The sequence below is a fragment of the Pelodiscus sinensis genome, chromosome 9 (genome assembly GCF_052426305.1).
Source record: "Pelodiscus sinensis isolate ZL-2025 chromosome 9, ASM5242630v1, whole genome shotgun sequence".
Classification (NCBI taxonomy): Eukaryota; Metazoa; Chordata; order Testudines; family Trionychidae; genus Pelodiscus; species Pelodiscus sinensis.
The window spans coordinates 49,427,078-49,449,945 of record NC_143060.1 but is presented as its reverse complement, the minus strand read 5'-3'; the positions used below and the strand labels follow the sequence as shown (position 1 = coordinate 49,449,945).

The 22,868-nt window shown below is 40.6% G+C and overlaps 1 protein-coding gene across 4 annotated transcripts in view; it reads right to left on the bottom strand.

Moving 5' to 3' along the window:
* KCNT2 (potassium sodium-activated channel subfamily T member 2) overlaps positions 1–22,868 on the bottom strand; it is a 322,338-nt gene that overhangs the window by 193,959 nt on the left and 105,511 nt on the right. For all 4 annotated transcript variants that reach the window (XM_075936723.2, XM_075936724.2, XM_075936725.2 and 1 more), the window contains exons 4-9: positions 18,277–18,333; positions 16,839–16,887; positions 13,634–13,693; positions 6,816–6,890; positions 6,322–6,405; positions 5,625–5,719 (exon numbers count right to left, since the gene is read on the bottom strand). In XM_075936723.2, coding sequence (XP_075792838.1) covers positions 5,625–5,719; positions 6,322–6,405; positions 6,816–6,890; positions 13,634–13,693; positions 16,839–16,887; positions 18,277–18,333 — 420 coding nt within the window. The remainder of the gene's footprint in view (positions 1–5,624; positions 5,720–6,321; positions 6,406–6,815; positions 6,891–13,633; positions 13,694–16,838; positions 16,888–18,276; positions 18,334–22,868) is intronic.

Genomic DNA, 22,868 nt, shown 5'->3' with positions numbered 1-22,868 from the left:
TTAATTTCTTTAGTTCCTTTTTGGTACTTGAATGTGGGGAGGCTGACACTGGGTAATCTTTGCTGTAATTCCTTACACTGAACTCTGGGTCTCCAGCTACTTTCTATGGGAGTTGAGGCATTTTCTTTATTTTAGATATTGGAGAAGGGCAGTGAAGTCTAGCCCACCCAAAGGTTACAATTACTATAAGTTGGACACACAAGTAACTGAAAAATGTACTCTGGCTCAGTGTCAAACTGAAAGGATATATCTAATGGTATCTTGCAGGGGTCTCTCTTGAGTTCTATTCACTACTTGGGTGATGAGATGAAGAATATATTTAGGATGTTTTCAGATGCACTGTGGAAGACAGGATTAGAACTCAAAATGATCTTGATAAATTGGAGAAATGGTCTGAAATCATCAACTCAAAAAGATGTGCAATATACTAGAGTTTACAGGGAAAATCAAATACACAACAAAATGGAGAATGAAGGAAGTGGTACTGAAAGTTATAGTAAGAGGTGATGCAGTTTTGAAAAGGCTAATGTCAGCCTGGGATGTGTTAACAGGGATGCTGGATGCAAGCTGCTGAAGGCAATTGTCCCTTCTACGCAGTGCTGATGAGGCTTCACCTGGAGTACTATGCACACTTCTGGGTCCCATATTTAAAGAAAAAATATGGAGAAATTAGTTCAGAAGAGAACCACAAAAATGGTACACATTTGGAAAACCTATGAGGAACCTAAAAAACATGAACATGTTTAGTCTCGAGGAGAGAAGACGAAGGAGAGAGGACCTGACAAGTCCTCAAATAGATAATAGATTAAGAACTGTTATAAAGAGGATGATGATCAATTGTTCTACATATCTACTGAAGGCAGGCCAAAGAGTAATTGACTTAATCTACAGCAAGGAAGATTTAGTTTAGATGTTAGAAAAAATAATCTCTTTAACTATAACGTTATCAGAGTAGTGGAATAAATTCCTGGGATTAGGTTTTTAGGAACAAGTTAGACAAATATTTATCAGGGATAGTCTAGGACAGTGGTTCCCAACCTTTTTGAGCTTACAGACCCCTTTTCAATGTATTAAAATTTCACAGACTCCAAGGGAGAAAAAAAAAGGAAAAGGAAAAGGAAAGAAAAGGATTGGGCACATCACAGTGGGCCCGATCCAAACATTTAAAATTCCCCATGGACCACAGGTTCAGAACCACTGATCCAGGTGATATAGTTCTGCAGTAGCAGTAGCAGCAGTGGGACCCTTTACCTCTGCCCTTTCAGTGGACCTGAGTGATTGGGGAAAAATTTGTGACTGCAGAAGGGTTTTGTGTTGACTGTGGTACATGATCCACTACAGTTGGAGACAGAGCTACTCTTGTCACTGCATGTGGGATGTGAAATGATAGCCTGGTGGTAGCTTCACTTTTCTGCTTTTGCATATTCCCATACAATGTGTTTGGCTGGCAATGAGACATTTTACTCCCTTCTGTTGCTCTGCAGCAGGGTCTGTATTTGAGCCAGTAATAAGGACAGCTACTAAAGAAAGACTCTGGCTCTAATTCACCAAGGGTATAGCATAACTAGGCCTTATCCAGGAAACAGGTTTGACACACTGTCAATGGTGTGTTTGACTATTTCTGTAATCATCACAGTGCGGCTCGATACTGTAAATTCATATTTAAATAGCTACCTCAGAATATATAAATCTTAATACTGTATGTTCAGATAAATAATATAAGCAATTTCTTGGTTAACACAAGACTGATCTTATGCAAATGATGTCAACAAATAGTACAAGTACACTGACAAATTGATTCAATTAGCAATTGTTATTGGGTGTTTTTCATTCCTATTTAGCTTATTTTTCTGTCTAGCAGGGTCAACACTAGGTCAGAATATGATTTAAAATGAGCCTGTGTCTGCAACTGTTGAAACCAGACCCAATTACTGTAGGTCGACTTGCCATTTTCTACATGTTTAATGTCAGTTACCAAAATGCCTGGATCCAAACAAAATGTTCCATTTCAGATGGAGCTCATATATTTGTCAACCAGCAAGCCCTCAGGAAACTGCTTTATAAACAGAAAGCTGGCTTCACTGTGAAGGGGATGCATACTTTGTATTTTGTCTAGCATTTTAGTAAATGTAGGAGCAGAATAATAAACTTTAAAGCAGAACTTGCTCACCGAGTTTCCTATACAGTACTGTTCTTTTCCTGTGGCAGATATTACCTGGGTATTACAGTGACAGCATTATGAATAGAGTGGGTGCTGTCCTTATTCAAGGCTACGTCTAGACTGCAGGCTTTCTGTACAAAAAGCTTTTGTCGGAAGAGAGCTTCTGCAAAAACTTGCGCAAGAGGGCGTCCACGTACAAAAGCGTATCAAAAAAGCAATGCGCTTTTGTGCAAGAGAGTATCCAGACTGCCTGGATGCTCTCTCGCAAGTAAGCTCTGATTGCTATGGACAAAATGGCCACCAGGGCACCTGTGCTTTTTCCTCTTCCATCTTCTTGTGCAAAAACCCCCTCTTCCCTATCCACACACACCTTTTTGCACAAGGGCATTCTTCCTTGTAGAATGAGGATTACCAATAGTGCAAAAACCCCTTTGGTCTTTCGAATTACTTGTACAAAAACACACTTGAGATGTGGATGCTCTGCGAGTTTTTTCAGAAAAACTGCTGTTTTTCCGCAAAAACTCTGTAGTAGACATAGCCTGATCAGTGAAAAAATCCCATGTGAGTTAAATGGAAAATTGTGGCTAAAATAGGCTTAAATACTTCTGGATGGAGAAGTACTGCAGGATCTGGCCTCATGCAATTATGTGGCTGTAAGCGAGGGAGTAAAAATAGAAATATTCCGTTAGCCACTAGAGAGCACAAATACTTCTGATTAAAGAACAGACATTAATGGCAGACCTGAAAGAGGCCATGTGTTACTTTAGCCTGACCAAAGGGTGAAAGTCATATAGCAGTGGCTAGCAGAAGAATTAGGTTGGAAAAATAAAGCAGAAGAAAATCAAATCAGTGTCTCCAGAATGACAGACTGAGCTTTATCAATGCACTGACAACACAGGCACTCTGGCTAGCACAGTGAATATAGCTGCTCTCACAGGGTCCTCCCAATTGACTGTGCCCTTCTCTGCCACCTGGAGAAATAAAGGTTTGGCAGGAAGCTTTGCTGTTGGAAAGGAGCAGGTAACCTAGGCCACTGGTTTGTACTGCTGCCCAACTGCAGCTGCTGTACCAGCCCATGAGCAGAAATGTTATCGGTGTCTCTGTGTTCCCTATGAAGACAGTATTGAGCCATTGGAGTAGCCAGTGTTTTGATACTGTGAATCCTTCCCTGGCAGGTCTCTCCCAGCCAACGAAGGCTAGAATGGAGAGTGTCTTAACCAAGCACAAGGTCACAAAAGCCCCAATAGGTGCCACTCTAGCCACAGCTGCTTCCCTTTACTAACCCAACTGCAGGGCTCAGTGTTTGGGGACCTGTGTGGGGGAGGGGTTTACTTGACTAACATTCTCCCTGGGTATGTCTACACTACAACGTTAATTCGAACTAACTTAGTTCGAATTAGTTAATTCAAACTAAGCTAATTCAAACTAACGGATCCAGACTAAAAAACTAGTTCGAATTAGCGTTTTGCTAATTCAAACTAGCATGTCCACATTAAGTGGACCTGAACTGGGCTTAAGGATGGCCGGAAGCAGTGCCGGCAGGGCATCAGAGGAGGACTTAGAGCGTGGAGATGCTGTCTCAGGCTAGCCGAGGGCTGTGCTTAAAGGGTCCCGACCCCCACCCCGGACAGACAGTTCTCAGGGGTGCCCCGCTTGCAAAGCAGTCCTGACTTGAAGTGCCCGGAGTACCCACACTGGGCACATCACAGCACTCAGCCATCAGACCAGCTGCACTTGCCGCAGGCTGCCATCTGGGGAGAGGGGCCAATTGGGGGGCTGCAGGAGAGCTTCCACCCCCAGAAACCCACAGAGCCAGCCCAGTCCTCCACATCGGGGGCTCGTACCCCATTCCTCCCTCGCCTCCTTCCACTTACCCTTCCCTAGCCCCTCTTCTTGATGTACAAAATAAAGATAACGTGTGGTCAAAAATAGAATCTGTCTTTATTGAACAAAACTGGGGGAGACTGGGAAAAGGAGGTGGGAGAGGGGAAGAGAGAGGCTGGGAAAGGGGAGGGCAACTAAAATGATCAGGGGTTGGGTACAGGTCCCATATGAAGAGAGGCTAAAGAGACTGGGTCTTTTCAGTTTAGAAAAGAGGAGACTGAGGGAGGACAGGATAGAGGTCTATAAAAGTACGAGTGGGGTGGAGAGGGTGCATACAGAAAAGTTCTTCATTAGTTCCCATAAAGAAGGACTAGAGGACACCAAAGGAAAGGAATGGGTAGCAGGCTTCAGACTAGTAACAGAAAGTTGTTCTTCACAAAGCAAAGAGTCAACCTGTGGAACTCCTTGCTGCAGGAGGCTGTGAAGGCTAGAACTAGAACAGAGTTTAAAGAGAAGAGAGATCAAGTCATGGAGGTTGGGTCCATGGAGTGCTATTAGCCAGGGGGTAGGAGTGGTGTCCCTGCCCAAAGTTTGTGGAAGGCTGGAGAGGGATGGCACGAGACAAATGGCTTGGTCACTGTCTTCGGTCCATCCCCTCCAGGGTCCCTAGGGTTGGCCGCTGTCGGCAGACAGGCTACTGGGCTAGATGGACCTTTGGTCTGACCCAGGACAACCATTGTAAGCTCAGGGCTCAGGGTCGGGGGTCTCAGTGGACCCCCTTGATTCTCTTGCACACCTGCTCCTGGGTGGCCAGGCTGGAAGCTCTCCTGCCCTAGCTGGCCACTTTCCTGTGCCTAGTGCGGAGATCGTGGACAAGGTTCACGATGTCTGCACTAGCCCAGGCGGGTGCCCGCCTCTTGCGGTCCCGGGCAAGCTCCTGGGAGCCGCCAGCCTGGTCCCGGGAAGAGAGGGAGGACTGGGGGGCATCGGGTGGGTGGCTCGATCCGTGCCAGGTGCAGCGTCTGCTGGCTGGATGCTGGCAGGCTTGCACCTGGCACGGGCACCGTAGCCAGCCCGTGCCCCTTTAAGAGGTCTGGGGCCGGAAGGGGGGCAGACGAGTTTCCCTGGTGTTGGTCAGAGTTGCCACCAGGGAAACCTGGGGAGGGCTAGCCTCCTACTAAATTGAATTAAGGGGCAACACAGCCCTTAATTCGAACTAGCTAGTTCGAACTAGGCTTAATCCTCGTAAAATGAGGTTTTCCTAGTTCGAACTAAGCACTCCGCTAGTTTGAATTAAGTTCGAACTAACGGAGCGCTAGTGTAGCACCTATGAAAGTTAGTTCGAACTAATGTCCATTAGTTCGAACTAACTTTGTAGTGTAGACATACCCCCTGAGATCAGAAATAGTCTTCTCTTTTTTCCATTGATGTTTTCGCACTGGTATAATTTTCATACGTATTAGAATAATTCTAGTCCCCTTATCACCCATACTTACTGCATCAACACTGCCTTGGAGTTGCCAGTTAATTAAAACCTTGCATGGGAATAACATTATCTCTTAACAAACACTATTCCCACTATGTCCATTTCAATATGATGTGCTTAAATGAGAACATGTAATAAGCACGTGCCACTTACCATGTGAAGATAAGACATAACAATGTGGATATTAAAATAAGAACTTGGTTAAACATTGCACTCTGTGTACGTTGAATGGCTCTATGGAGATCATTCTATATTAATAGAAAAAAGCAGATTAGTTATATTTTTTAATAATGCATCTGCTGATTCTATACAACAGTTCTGTCATATCCTGATAAGAGACAATGTCATAAATATACTTAAAATTTACTGAGAACCATGGGTGGTGCAAAGGAGTCAGTTGTGGTTCTCTGATCTCTGTGACTAGGTGTTTTGACTACCATGGAATGTGCTCTAAATTTAACACTTGGTCCATAGGGTATGCCAACCAGGAGTAACTAGAGCATAGTAGCCCTCTAGATGTCTGGAGTAAAGACTATATGCAAGTGTCATAAGAGTTAGCCATGCTAGGAATTTGCCTTGATGGAAGCCAGTGATGAATCAGATTCATCAACTGTGGAAACTATGTCTAACACTTTGACATTTTCCAGATTTGATAAAAGATATTGATACAGCAAAATCAAGAAGCATATTCATATTTGAATTATAAAAGTTATTAAGCCCAAGACAAATATAAACTTATCTAGTGCAATCCCCTGACCAGAAAGCAGCAGATTTGCTGAATTCAACAGATTCAAAATAGATATATTTTAAAAATATATATTCTTGCCTCACTATTTTTGGTTATACTTACAATCATATTCTCCAAAGCATGTTTGGCAAGCCAGCAATTTAAAAATACAGGAATAAATAGGTTTCTTAGTGAAGGCCAGAAAATCTGAGGAAGAGAAATAAACAAAAATACATTTTAGCAGCTTTTCTGTCCAAGAAACTACATCCAATACTGTGTTTAATGAAATTGTCTGCATGCTCCTGTTGCAAAAAGACTAATTTACATTTATATTACTTCTTTCTGTATAATATACATGATAGGTAGTTTAAGTGCATGTTAAAATGTTTTCTCGGCTTTTACATCTAACTGGTTTAGCATGCTCATTGCGTTGTTGGCTGTATAACTTTTTAATTATTTAATAAGACCAACATAGTTTGCTAAATTGCCCCTTCCAATAGGGCCTGCTCATCTCTTCTACAGGTGAGTAGAGACTTCTACTGATATTTCAGTGTGTGTTGGAGCAGACCCATAATCCCATTCAGTTATGATCAAATACTCTTAAATCAGAAACTTACTGTAATGATAAAGGGAACAGCGTTGATTATTTCCAGGAGGAAGGGTATTCTCAAAATTTGTTCCCAGATGTTCCCCTTTTTAAAACAACAACAAAAATACCAAACTTCAGAAGCAGATGTACACCGAGTTGCACTGTAGAGATCATTCATCCCGAACAATATACAAATATGAATAATCTGAAGAGTCTAAGTGCCAAATCCTGTGGTCCTCACATAGGCAGGGCTCCCAATGATATGGGAGTCTTGCCTGAGAAAGGACTGCAGGATTTGGCAGTAGTGTTCATATGAGGGGGCAGACAATAGCTTAGGGTAAATGAGAGCACATATTACCTATTTATGAGAAGTTAAATTACCAAGTAGGTCCTGATTCTGGGATTTAGGAAAGACAAGTCCTCTTGTGAAGCCAGCTTCTACTGACTCTTAAAATTCATGAAGTTCATACTAATTAATGTAATAATGCAACAGGTACAATGAGGAATAGATTGTATGATGGATCATTTCAAGGATTTGCAGTGCAATAGAATAAATTAAATACGTGCACATAAATGATCCGACATTTCCAACAAATTAATTAATTCTCCTCATTATATCCTCTGACTCAGTTACGGAATGCTAAATACAAGCTTTGTTTGCAAAAAGGAAATCCTTTATTCCCCCCACCTTCATCTCCAAAGGCAACTGCTGCTATAGTGCCAGAAAATTTTTAATTTGACAAAAGAATGAGACTATAGTTGGATAGCTTTAAATGTTCTGTGTGGTAACTGTAAACAGAAGTGATGGGAGAAAGATGATTAAACACTCATTTAACTGTGGTCACAACAAAAAACTAAATGAAATTTGATTTTCAATTTTTTAATACATTATAATCTCACCCACCATGTGTTCCTACTGAGCAAATATCTTTGCTTATTTTACTGTCTAGGGGACTTTTCTTTATGCTTCTGAACAAAGCATGATCAATTCTACCGATTTCATTGTACTGGTAGTGTCTCTATTACAAGAGAGAAAAAGGACACACATGTAGCAACACAGTTAGTCTCCAGGGAGATATCTGATATAGAATCATAGAATCATAGAATACTATAACTGGAAGGGACCTCAAGAGGTCATTGAGTCCAGTCCCCTGCCCTCATGGCAGGACCAAGCACTGTCTAGAGGAAGCCTGACAGTTGTCTGTCTAACCTGCTCTTAAATATCTCCAGTGATTGAAATTCCACAACCACCCTAAGCAATTTATTCTAGTGTTTATCCACCCTCGTAGGCAGGAAGTTTTTCCTGATGTCCAACCTAAACCTCCCTTTCAGCAATTTAAGCTCAGAGGCCAAGGAGAACAATTTTTCCCCTCCTCCTTGTAACACCCTTTTAGATACTTGAAAATGGCCCTCATGTTCCCTCTCTGTCTTCTCCTTTACAAACTAAACAAACCCAGTTCTTTCAGTCTTCCCTCATAGGACATGTTTTCTAGAACTTTAATCATTCTTGTTGCTCTTCTCTGGACCTTCTCCAATTTCTCCACATCTTTCTTGAAATGTGATGCCCAGAACTGGGCACAATACAGGCAGTCCCCGGGTTACATGGATCCAACTTACATCGGATCCCTACTTACAAACGGGGTGAGGCAACCCCGTACTAGCTGCTTCCCCCCAGCAGACCAGGGAGATGCGGCGCGGCTTTTCTCAGCAGACACCTCAGCTTCAGAATAAAGGAGTGAGGGAAGAGAGGTGTGGGAGAATAAAACTGAGCTCTGGAGAAATGTTTGGCTAGAGTTTCCCCTACAATATGTACCAGTTCTGACTTACATACAAATTCAACTTAAGAACAAACCTACAGTCCCTATCTTGTATGTAACCCGGGGACTGCCTGTACTCCAATTGAGGCCTAATCAGCACAGAGTAGAGCAGAAGAATGACGTCTCATGTCTTGCTCACAACACTCCTGTTAATACATCCCAGAATCATATTTGCTTTTTTTGCAACAGTGTCACACTGTTGACCCATGTTTAACTTGTCGTCTGTTAGGACCCCTAAATCCCTTTCTGCAGTGCTCCTTCCTAGACAATCACTTCCCATTCTGTATGTGTGAAACTGATTGTTCCTTCCTAAGAGGCATACTTTGCATTTGTCCTTATTAAACTTCATCCTGTTTACCTCGGACCATTTCTCTAGTTTCACCAGATCATTTTGAATTACAATCCTGTCCTCCAAAGCACCTACAACCCCTCTCAGCTTGATATCATCTACAAACTTAATAATCGTACTCTATGCCATCATCTAAATCATTGATGAAGATATTGAACATAACTGGTCCCAAAATAGACCCCTGAGGAACCCCAATTTTTATGCCCTTCCAACATGATTGTGAACCATTATTAACTACTCTCTGAAAATGGTTATCTAGCCAGTTATGCACTACCTAATAGTAGCCCCATCTAGGTTGTATTTCCCTAGTTTCTTGATAAGAAGGTCATGTGAGACTATGTCAAATGTCTTAATAACATTTAAGTATACCACGTCCAACAATTCCCTCTTATCCAAAAGACTTGTTATCCCATCAAAGAAAGCTATTTGATTGGTTTGATATGATTTGTTCTTTACAAATCCATGCTGGCTGTTACCTATCACCTTATTTTCTTCCAGATGTTTGCAGATGAATTCCTTAATTCCCTGGCATAGAAGTTAAACTGACTGGTCTGTAGTTTCCTGGGTTGTTCTTATTTCCCTTTTTATAGATGGGCACTATATTTGCCCTTTTCCAGTCTTCTGGAATATCTTCTGACTTCCATTATTTTTCAAAGATGATAGCTAAAGGCTCAGATACCTCGTCTATCATCTCCTCGAGTATTCTAGGATGCATTTCATCAGGACCTGGTGACTTGCAGACATCTAACTATTCTAAGTAATTTTAACTTTTTCTTTTATTTTAATTTTGAAACCTAGCCCATTTGCGCTAGCATTCACTATGTTAAGCATTCTGTCACCATGCACCTTCTTGATGAAAACTGAAACAAAAAAGTCATTAAGCACCTCCACCATTTGCAAGTTTCCTATTATTGTTTTCCCTCCTCACTGACTAATGGGCCTATCCTGTCCTTGGTCTTCCTCTTGCTCCTAATATACTTGTAGAACATCTTCTTGTTACCCTTTACGTTTCAAGCTAGATTTAGCTCTTTTTGTGCCTTTGCCTTTCCAATTTTGCCCCTGCATATCTGTGTTGTTTGCTTCTATTCATCCTTTGCAATTTGACCTAGTTTCAACTTTTTATATGACTTCTTTTTTTAAAAATCATGTAAGATCTCTCGGTTGATCCAAGGTGGTGTCCTGTCATACTTTTTATCTTTCCTACACAGTGGAATAGTTTGCTTTTGGGACCTTAATAATGTCCCTTTAAAAAACTTCCAACTCTCTTCAGTTGTTTTTCCTCCTAGTCTTGCTTCCCATGGGACCTTACCTACCAGCTCTCTGAATTTACTAAAATCTGCCTTCCTGAAATCTACTGTCTCTATTTTGCTGTTCCACTTTCAAATTTTCAACCAGTTCCTCCCTATTTGTTAAAATCAAATCAAGAACAGTTTCCGCCCTTGCAGCTTTCTCAACCTTCTAAAATAAAAAAAATGTATCCAAGGCAGTCCAAGAACTTGCTGGATAATCAGTGCCCTGCTGTGTTAGTTTCCTAATCAATTCAGGACATGTACAAGTTCTCATTATCAGTTTCTATGGGACCGATTCTCCATTGACCTGTAATATGTTGAACTCATTGCCTGGGGATATTAAGAGGGCCAAAACTATTATTGGCGACAAAAGAATTGGATACATTCATAGAGGAAAGATCCATTAGTAGGTATTAGCTAAGATGGTCAGGAATGCAACCTGATGATTTGGGTGATCTGCGCCCTACGCCTAAGTTAGGCATGGACAAAAGGATGGATCAATTGATTGCTTTGATCTGTTTATTTCATCTGAACCATCTGGTATTGGCCATTGTTGGAAAAAAAGGATACTAGTCAAGATTGATGGTCTGACCTAGTATGTCCATTCTTACATATAGTAATTTACGATATGTGCAAAATGGATATAAATTGCTACCAAAACAGATATAAACTTTCCACAGATATAAAGATCTACTTTAAGGGACTGATTCACCATTACGTTACATCTTTATACTCAGTGAAACTGATGCAAAGTAGATGTAGGTATAAAATGCTAGATAGAATAGTCGTGTTTGTATAAAGTTTCCACAGTTATAAATTACCTAGGCACTAGGAAATCTGACCTAATAACTTTAGAAATAGTACTTAAATAGCACTAATTGAAAAAGTGGAATTAAATACTGTTGATTCATAAACTAAAAACATAAAATGAGAGTTAATTTTTTAAAATAAAGCCTTTTCTTGTTTTGTTCCATGAAATTTATTTTGTTTTAACTAAAAAAAAATCTCAAAATGCAAATTTCCTACAATTAAGTATAATAGCCCATAATACAATTTAAAGGGCAAATTATATGATGAAATTCTAACATACATTAGAAAATGTAACTATAGAAAAATTGACACGTTAAAAAAAAATAAAAACAAATGTATTATTTGTACTTCCATTCATCAGCAGATCTCAAGGAATTTTGCAAATATCCCTAGTTTTGTGTTGGAATAAGAGGTGCAGATGAATATTGGCCCAGATTTTCAAAATTGCTCTCTTTTTATATATGCCTCTATTCCTAACTGACCAAATATAGATGACTGAACTTTCATTTAAAAAAAACCTGGAGAAATTGTTCAGAAACAACTTGAACAGATCTGAGAGAGAGTTGTAGTACATCACATATTGAAAGCTAAGATCACAGAGAGATAAATGTAACAAAATTTGAAAAAAAATGTCCCTAATTTATCCAGAGATGCAGTGGACAACTTAGAAGTGAAATTCAAGTTTTCTGACATCCAGTCCCCTGTTCTGTTTATTATACCTAATATATCAAAGAAATAAGAAGTGGCTGTGTAAGATAATATAGATAATATACTGTCCTGTATAGATTTATCTTGACTTTCTATTTTTGTGTTATATCATTTAAGCCCAGACACAAATTGAGGTCTCTGTTGACTTTACAATTACTTCTTTATTCAATTGCCTCTTGCAACATATTAATCACAGCTTTTCAAAGGTTTTAGGTATAGCTCTGTTCAACATTACTAGGCAGAAGGAGTAGATTTTTCAAAAGGTATTTAGACAAACAAAGATGCTTAGTGGGATTTTCAAAAGTACCAAGGGCCCAGATCTGCAAAGGTATTTAACATCCTAACTTCATTGATGTCCTCCTCCTCCCCTCCCCCCACCCTGCCATCTTTGACAGTGTTTACAGAATCATAGGGTTGGAAGAGACCACAGGAAGTCATTGAGTCCAACCCCTTGCTAAAAGCAGGACCAACCCTAACTAAATTATCCCAGCCAGGACTTTGTCAATCTGGGACTTAAAAACCTCTAGGGATAGAGATTCCACCACCTCCCTAGGTAACTCATTCCAGTGCTTGCCACCCTCCTGGTGAAATAGTTTTTCCTAATATCCAACCTATACTCCTCCACTGCAACTTGAGACCATTGCTTCTCATTCTGTCATCTGTCACCACTGAGAACAGCCGCTCTTCATCCTCTTTGGAACCCCTCCCCCCCTTCAGGTGGTTGAAGGCTGCTATCAAATCCGTCCTCACTCTTTTCTTCTGTAGACTAAATAAGCCCAAATCCTTTAGCCTCTCCTCCTAAATTTGTCAACCTGCTCTTAAAAATCTCCAGTGGTAGAGACTCCACAACCTCCCTTGACATCTTATTCTAGTGCTTAACCAACCTGACAATTGAGAAGTTTTTCCTTATGTCCAACTGTGCTTTCTGAAGAATAAACACATTGCTTCTTGCCATATACTCAGAGGCTAAAGTGAATAATTTGTTCTCCCTCCTTATAATGACCTTTATCACTTCCCCCATTCCTGAAGTACAGCAATACTTGGAATGAAAAGGTTTGTGTGTGTGTGTGTATGTGTATAATATATTTAACTGTTAACTGTAAGTCTGTCCAGTGGCTTAGGCAGGAAGCCAAAAGAATAAACTTTCCAAATTAAAGGATGTGAAAATTTAAATTAGCAGAGTGCAGTTGTCTAAATTAGAAAGAAGCAAAGCAGTCAAGACCGTGTACTTATTTTCATGAAAAATAGCATTTCCAACAGTACAGTGCTCACTAATGCCACTTCAGCACCAGTGGGAATTGCTGATTGAAGACCATTTCCCAAATGATCTTGGTTATCAGTTGAAAGATGCAGATAACACATCTAAAGAAAAATTTTCCCCCATATTGGCAAATATTCATTGTGGCTATTGCCAAACTACAAAATGCTTCTTCTCAGATCGTCAGCTGGTGTAAATTTAACTAATTATATCAAATTTGACAGAGAGTGGCTGACTTATGTTAGCTGAGCGTCTGCTCATTCCTTCCTTCATATGTTTGATGCTATGATCCTCTATAGCTTTTCTTAACTAAACAGTGAGCTGATTAAAAGCCCACTGAAAGTCTGCCATTGACTTCCATTGATTTAGGCCCATTGTAAACTTCATGAATCATGAATGAGTTATGCACTTCAGTACAATTATGAGTAACACTTTTCTTCACCAATTAGTCACAGCTAATTTAGGGTAATCATTTTTATCTTTAACCCAAACTGCAAGTAGTGAACTACCTTACAAAGGGATCTCATCTCTGGTCAATGAGCATGTGTAAACTCCCCTTAACATTAAGAGAAATGTATCAAATGGAGAATTGATTCCAAAGCATATAGGACTTACCTTGTAGCTCAGATAACCCAGCAGCATTGTTTCAAACAGACTTATCAAAGCCACTGAAACCTAACATAATGATATATATGTTACTTCAGGGTTAGTAATGTAATTAAGTAAAGCAAAAATGACCAGAAGTATTAAACAAAAAGGTTAAAGATAATCTAAACCATCTGATTTATAGTGAAGAAATTCCCACAAACCATTGTTAACCACTAAAGCTTAGTTTTAATCTAATGACAGTATGTGCTGAATAAAGTCCTACTAGTGATGAACAATCCATTAGTATTTACTCTGCCCACTTGTCCTAAGTCCTATTGTCTGCTAGGCTCTGTTCTCAAAATCTCCATGAAAATAATTTCAGAAGGCCAAAAGGTATCTCCATGGGTTTTTAAGGAAGGCCAAATAAAAGCAGCCAGTTTCTGTCCTATGCTGCAACTGGCAGGCTGCTAGGACTTGTCCTATTTTGAGATGACAAAGTTTAAGGAATGAATTTTAAAATGAGACAAATGATGGGAGGAAGTCGTGACCTCTTTCAACCCTGATAGTGAAGTGTTGTTACCGTGTGGTCATAATTATTAAAAAAGTTTCGAAACATAGAAAAAGACCGATAAATGTCATTGTTTAAATCAGTGTATGTTGAGCTAATGGACATGAATACAAGGTCAGTAAACATCTATTTGGTTACACATTGCATAATTCCAACTATGTTTTAAAAAATCACAAAACCAGCTTAAACTTGTACTTATATTAAATTAAAAATGTATTATATATTCATTTGTATAACTTAGTCTGGAGTCTGAAATCAAATTAGCCTCTATTCTTAATTTAAAATTAATGCTCATTATTAATGATAACACAACATCCTGTACTACTTGAACTTGAAATTTCATTACTAAAATTCAAATAGATGGTGTGATTTAGAATATATATAAAAAACACCCACAAAAATCATTCTTCCAGTAATACACACACACACACACACAAAATAGGAGCATATTCTGTGTGTTTGTAGCTATCATTCTGTGTTCATTGATTAACATAAGTTTACAGCATAAAAATAAGTCTAAAGCCAACACCATAAATATTTGGTTTATGTTTCAATAGTTTAACATTACATTAAAAATGTATGTACGCCAAAATGTATTTGCTCAGATCTTGCATATTTTAAATAAATATTCCAAAGCTATCTTCATCAGAGGACTGTTGCTTTAAGCAGCTGTGTTATACAAAGATAGGATTCACCATAACACATTTGTATTGAGCATGATGCAGAAATATAATAACATAATTATACTATTTAAGGAGAATTCCCACAACTATCTTCAAAGTTTTACACTTAACTTAATGCAAAACAATAGCTTTATTTTCAGAAATCATATAAAGTTAAATAAAGTTTAATTGTGGGCCTAATTCCAATGACCTAAGCATCTAAAATCTAGTTATTTTTTATTTATTTTAGTTTAGGAACCATAAAGGCACCTACTTAAAAGACAAGCCACATAAAAGACAAGAGCCAAGAGTTATCTCACACAATATATCTAAATAAAATTGTAATAGTACTGCTCAGATTTTGAAAAAAAGAAAAGAAAAAGGAAAATTTTAAACAACATCTCTTAAAGAATATCTGCCTCCTCTTTAGTGTTCCTGGAAGACTAACAAATCCAGACTATTTTGAACCAGGATGGAGATCAAGTGCCAAATACAAGAAAGGACCCTTCATAAAGAATATCCTACTAGAAATCCATTATTCTTTACTGAGGAGAAGGATGATCAAATTTGAGTGCCAGCATTGATCCTCCCTACAGCAATGAGAAAGGCGGTCTCTCAGATAGGCAGATTCCATCCCACTTAGGGCCTTTGTGCATGACAACAACTTAAACTACATTTGGAAACACACAGGCAGCTAGTGCAACTCACAAAACACTCGTGTAACATACTTGTAGCCAGATTCTCCACTTTGGGCTCATCTAGACTACAGGGAAGATTTGAAAGAGGAATTTGCATATCTTCTTTCGATCTCACTTTTGAAAGTGGAGCTTTCAAAAGTGAAAGTAATCGAGACGTGTTTTTTTCAGCAACCCCCCCTTTTTTGAAAAGTCGCTTTTCCTCCAAAAATGAGCTTTACGCGGCTTTTTGAAAAAAGGGGGGGGGCGATTGCAGAAAAAAATGTGTCTCGATTACTTTCACTTTCGAAGGCTCTGCTTTCAAAAGTGAGATCGGAAGAAGATATGCAAATTCCAGCAAAATTTGCATATCCTCTTTTGGATCTTTCCCATAGTCTACACATAGCCAGTCTCTGTACAGACTGCTCTATTTTGTATTAGTTCTAGCTTACTTGTGATTTAAGATATAGTCCAAAATAGAATGCATCACAATAGCTTAGTCTTCCAGGAACAAAGCTCAGACTCAGGCTCTGTTTGCAGTTGAGAGTTTACAGTGGCACAGATGTACTGATGCAGCCACACCACTGTGAGATCTCTCATACAGCTGCTCTGTGCCATCAGCTCTTTTGTCAGCATAGTTATACTATCCCCAGTGATTGGTGGTAGCTACGTCATCAGGCACACGGCACTCTGCAAACTACCACTTATGCTGACATGATTTCTGTTCCTTGAAGCTCAAATATTCACATTCCCAAAGAACCATAAGTTTTACCAATATAAGTGATAGAACAGACATGGCTTTCTAATTGCAACTCTGGTCTACAGTAGAAACTTATGTCAGTATAACTATGTTGCTCGGGTGTGGAAAACTCACGCTCCTAAGCAAAGCAGTTACAACCACCTAATTCCTGGTGTAGATGAGAGGACTCAGAAAGTTCTCAGTAAAGTTTCTGCAAGAGTGGGTCCAATAGACTGTTTATTTCTAAGGAAAAATTCTTACAGAATGTTAAAACTTTTTATTCTCTCCTGATCTATAATGCTTTACTATAAATGCACATATTCCAGTGTCTTGTGACATTCAATATCATATAGATTGAAATTGCATTTGCTTTCTTAATTAACTTTTATGAGTTTATGTTTATCACGATATTGGGCTGCCAAGGAAGCAGAATTTTGTTTGCTACCCCATATGTGTGTATATTATATATATACTCATATGTGTGTATTATATATATATATATATATATTAGATTCTCTGAATTGTTAAAAATCAAAGAGCATTAAGGTTATAAAATGTAATTGCTAAAAATGTCCTAATTATACATTACCTGTAATCCCCATAAAGGCAAGCTTCGGTTCACCCAAATGATAGGAGACCTGTTGAATCACAATGACACAATGAATGTAACACTCAAATGGTGCTTGCTTATGTGCCTGATCCAAATCCCAACAATGTCAAAGGATCGACTATCCAGTGATCAAGTGTGGAGGGGGCTATGGATTGAGACTGCTGGATGGGTGCAGGAGGGGGGAAAGGCTCCGACTAGGGGTACAAACTCTGAGGTGGTGTTGAGGATGAGGTGTTTGAGGTCAAGGAGGGTCTCCAGGCTGGAGACAAATTTAGCATGCAGGAGGGGTTCAGAGCAGGAGAGAGTGTGGGCACGGGGTCTGGGAGAGAGCTGGAGAGGGTTTAGGACAGAAGATAAGGGTGCAGAGTCTGGGAGACAGGACACAGGAGAGGGATCAGGGCTGAAGCAGGGGTTTGGAGTCAGGGTCTGGGTGAAGGAGTTGGTGTGCTGGCTCTTATCTGGGGCAGCTCCTCTTCCATGGTGCAGGCTCTGGGCAGGTGAGGCATCCCTGTGCCTGCTTGCAGCCACTGCCTCCCCACAGCTCCCATTGACCACAATCCCCAGCCAATGGGATCTGTGGGGTCAGAATCTGCAGGCAAGGGAAGCGCATGGAGGGAAATTCCCGGCCCTTGCAGTTCCAGTAAAACTTGGGTAGGGGTCAGAAGGGCACAGAGCCACATTCGCTCCCCATACACACACCGGGCAGGGCCAGAACACTGGGGCTCAGTGGCTGTTGCCCAAGGCCCCAGGCTAATTGAGATCTCGGAGCTGCCAAAAGTGCAGATCTTTTTGCAGGACCCCATTAGCCCTGGGCTCAGGGTAGCAGTCCCTAAAGCCCCTGTCTTAATCCAGCCCTGTTCTTGATACAATACCAGTGAAACTAGGCACACAGTACTATTGGTCACTGTACTACCCTAGTCTATATAATTATCGTGTGTTTTCTTTCTCAGTAAGAAAATACATTTCTAGAATCTATGTAGTTCTTATCATCTGGAAGTCATGATTCCTACCTCTAACATTGTGGTATTCACTTGTCCAGATGTACACAATTAATCTCTATGCTGAACCCATCTTTTGGTCTCAAAAGACTTGGTATTTTAGATTACTTGCTCCACAGTTCTGGAGCCTTAAAATCTCACCAATACTACATGAAGGTTGTTTTTCTTTGCCAGGCACGCAGAGTTCCTATGTGGAATTAATTCTGTAGGGCAAGAAATTCTTGAAAGGAATTTTATGACTCCATCAACTTAGTTTAAATGTTTCTAGAAAGGCTGTAGGATTCAGAAGCTTAGATGCTAAGACTATTTTCCCCTCATTGATACACATAACTTTCACTTTCTGCATATGCATTAAAGAAATATATGGGTATTGGAACTCAAAACAGATTACTATTATGTTTAAAAAATGTGAAACTCACCAATCAATCTTTGCAGGTGTGTGATTTTGACTGGAACAGCCCTTGCTTAATTCCTTGCTGCCGGAAGTGAACATATCCACATATAAATCCCACATCCAGATGTACATAGAAACAGCATTATAAAAAGATTTTTTTTGGGGGAAGGATGGGATTTAATTTGTTAGGTACCATTGTTCTATAAATGTACACAGTGTACACTAATTCAGTTGTGATAGGGGCTAAACTGCCATAACTAAAAGGCAGATACATTTTTGTTATTGTTTGTAAAAGATCAATTTTCAAATGTAATCTATAAAAATCAAGAGATGGAAAAAATGGAGTATTTTCATAGACCAAAGCAGGAAGAAAGCGCTAAAAATACCAGGAATTATTTCAAAGAGGCCTTAAAAGGATGATTGTGGGGAGAGCATTGGAAGATAGAGTTTCCATAATCACAAATGCAAAGATTGCACCAAACTACAGATCCCATCCTCTAGTAGGAATAGCATTCATTTCTGAGAGAGACTAGTAGCATTTGTGTAGGGGAAAAAAATTACATGCATGGGGTAACCATGGAAAATAGCCCTCCTTGCTCACTTCATGCTCACTTCATGCAGGTTCATAGAATAATAGAACCATAGAGCTGGAAGAGACCTCAGAAGGTCCAGCCCCCTGCTCTAGGCAGGACCAATCCTAACTAAATCAACTCAGCCAGAGCTTTGTCAAGCCGAAACTTAAACACCTCTAGGGATGGAGACTCCACTAATTCCCTAGATAACCCATTCCAGTGCTTCATCACTCTCCTAGTGAAATAGTTTTTCCTAATATCCAACCTGGACCTCTCCCACCACAACTTGAGACCAATGCTCCTTGTTCTGCCATCCGTCACTACTAAGAACCGTCTCTCTCCATCCTCTTTAGAACCTCCTTTCAGGAAGTTAAAGGCTGCTATCAAATCCCCCCTCACTCTTTGCTTCTGAAGATGAAACTCCCTCAGCCTCTCTTCATAGGTCATATGCTCCAGGCCCCTAATCATTTTGGTTGCCCTCCGCTGGACCCTTTCCAATGCGACCACATCCGTTTTGTAGTTGGGGCCCAGAACTGGACACAATACTGAAGATGTGGCCTCACCAGAGCCTAATAAAGGGGAATAATGACATCTCTGGATATGCTGGCAATGCTCCTTTTAATGCAACCTAATATGCCATTAGCCTTCTTGGCTACAAGGGCACACTGTTGACTCATATCCAGATTCTCATCCACTGTAACCCCCAGTTCCTTTTCTGCAGAACTACTACTTAGCTGGTTGGTCCCCAGCCTGTAACAATGCTTGGGATTCTTCCATCCCAAGTGCAGAACTAGTTGTACTAGTTGAACCTCATCAGATTTCTTGTGGCCCAATCCTGCAATTTGTCTGAGTCACTGTGGACCCTATCTCTGCCCTCAAGCTTATCTACCTCTCCTCCTAGCTTAGTGACATCTACAAACTTGCTGAGGGTGCAATCCATCCCCTCATCCAGGTCATTAATAAAGATATTGAACAAAACTGGTCCTAGAACCGAACCTTGGGGCACTCCGCTAGAAACCGACCGCCATCCTGACATCGAGCTGTTGATCACTACCCGCTGGGCCCAGCCTTCTAGCCAGCTTTCTATCCATCTTACCATCCATTTACCCAATCCACATTCCCTTAACTTACTGGCAAGAATATTGTGGGAGACCATATCAAAAGCCTTGCTAAAGTCAAGGTATATCACATCCACTTACTTTCCCATGTCCACAGAGCCAGTTATCTCATCATAGAAGTTAATTAGATTGGTCAGGCATGACTTGTCCTTTGTGAATCCATGCTGACTATTCCTGATCAGTTTCCTCTCTTCCAAGTGCCTCAAAATGGATTCCTTAAGGATCCCTTCCATGGTTTTTCTAGGAACCGAGGTAAGACCTATAGTTCACCTATAATTCCCTGGATCATCCTTCTTCCCTTTTTTGAAGATGGGCACTACATTTGCTTTTTTCCAATCATCCGGGATCTCTCCCGATCTTCACGACTTTTCAAAGATAATGGCCAAAGGCTCATCAATGACATTTGCCAACTCCCTCAGTACCCTTGGATGCATTAAGTCTGGACCCATGGATTTGTGTACGTTTAGTTTTTCTAAGTAGTTCCTAACCTGTTCAAAAGGGGGCGGAGAAATTTTCTGGACCAGACATAAGTAGTGGGCATGTTTCTGTGAGGGTGAGAAAAATCCTTAGATAACGCTATGTCTCTTGTGGCATGCAGAAGGAAAGCCTTTCCACCTATGTTGCCATTGATTGTCTGCTAATGTCTTTGCACTCTCACTCCTGCTTGATAGGGGTGGAAACTACTGATCAAAACCACATACAGAAATAAAAAATGGTTACCTACCATCTCCTATCTGTTGTTCTTCAAGATGCATTGTTCATATGTATTCCAGTTAGGAATGTAAACATGGATGGTGGCCAGTAGATTTTCCCATAGCAGCACCCATAGTTGCACCTCCATGACACTCAATATAGTACCCTGCCAACCCACCCCCTCTTCAGTTCCTTCTTGCAGGCTGCTCTGACAGAGGGGAAGGAGGGTGGATATTGAATTAGACACGAATCACACATCTTGAAGAACAACAGTTATGAGAAGGTACATAACATTTTTTTCTTAGAGTGCTTGTTCATGTGTGTTCCAGTTAGGTGATTCACAAGCAGAAGGTTAGTAGGTGAGGTCAGAGCCGACCACTCATCACTCATCCTAATGAGACTTGTTGAGTAATTGCATAATGCGAGATAAATGTATGTCTGGAGGACCATGTAGCTGCCTTACAGATTTCATGAGTGGGAACATGGGCCAGAAAGGCCATGGAAGAAGCCTGTGCCCTAATAAAATGTTCTGTGTTTGGAACTGTAGGAAGACTTGCTAATCTGTAGCACTCTTGGATACAGGACGTAGTCCATGAAGATATATGTTGAGCAGACACCAGCTGTCCTTTCATCTTAGCTGCAATTGCCACGAAAAGCTGGACCGATTTACAAAATGGTTTTGTTCTCTCAATATAAAAAGCCAGGGCTCTAAATCTTCTTTTTCCTGGGAGTAGAATGCGGTTTGGGATAGAACATGGACAGGATAATGACCTAGTTCAAGTGAAATTGGAATACCATCTTCAGGAGAAAAGCTGGGTGAGACCTAAGTTGTACTTTGTCCTTATAGAACACAGTATAGCATGGTTCCAATCTTAAGAGTCCTGAGTCTGGATACTGCCCTGGCTACAGTTATGCCCACCAAAAAGGCTACCTTATAGGAGAGATATAACAGTGAACAATTTGTTTAGGGTTCAAAGGGTGGCCCCATAAGCCTACAAAGGACTGAATTAAGGTTCCATGGTAAGTGGATAAAGCTTGTCCAGACATTTCAGAAAGCATGTCACCAGGGGATCTGTAAACACCAAATGGCTATGTGAGCCTTGCTGGAATGCTGAGATAGCAGCCAAGTGCACTCTTATTGAAGGAAGAGAGAGGCGTTCCTGCTTCAGGTGGAAAAGATAGTCTAAAATGAGTGGTGTTGGGCCAGCAGAGGAGGGGAGTGATGCCGAGCAGCCCAGATTGAAAAACGTCTGCCATTTAGCTAGATATGTGGTAGATGATTTCTGCTACCAAGCAAAATATGGTCTGACTTGAGTTCTACAAGTTCTACGGGGTTCAGCCACAGAGCTTCTATGCCATATAATGCAGGGACTTGAGGTTTAGGTCCTGGAGGAGATTGTGGTCTTGTGTCAATAGCTCCAGAAAGAGTGGAAGCATAACTGGTGTCTCCATTGAGGTTTCCAGGAGCAAAGTGTACCACAGCTGTTGAGGCCATGCTAGGGCTATTAGTATAAACCTTTGTGCATTCCCTCCTGATCTTAAGGATCACCTTTTGGAGGACTGGAATGGGTGGGAATGCCTAGAGAAGGGGACCTTGCCAATAAAGAAGGATAGCATTTGCAGTGGAGCCCCAGCTGTGATTCTGGAAGGAGCAGAACTCTTGATGCTTCCTGTTGAGATGTGTGGCAAACAGGTCAATAAGGGGAAAGCCCCACTTTTGGAAAACTGAGACCACTACATCTGGGTGAAGTGACTACCCATGACCACATCCTTTTTGTAGTTGGGGGCCCTGAATTGGACACCATACTGCAGATGTGGCCTCACCAGAGGCAAATAAAGGGGAATAATCACTTCTCTGGATCTGCTGGCAATGCTCCTCTTAATGCAACCTAATATGCCATTAGCCTTCTTGGCTACAAGGGCACATTGTCGACTTATGTCCAGCTTCTCATCCACTGTAATCCCTAGGTCCTTTTCTGTGGAACTGCTACTTAGGCATTCAGTCTCCAGCCTTTAAAAACCCTTGGGATTCTTCCATCCCAAGTGCAGGACTATACACTTGTCCTAGTTGAACTTCATCAGATTTCTTTTGGACCAATCCTGCAATTTGTCTAGGTCACTGTGGACCCTATTCCCGCCCTCCAATGTATTTACCTCTCCCCCTAGCTTAGTGTCATCTGCAAACTTGCTGAGGGTGCAATCCATCCCCTCATCCAGGTCATTAATAAAGATAT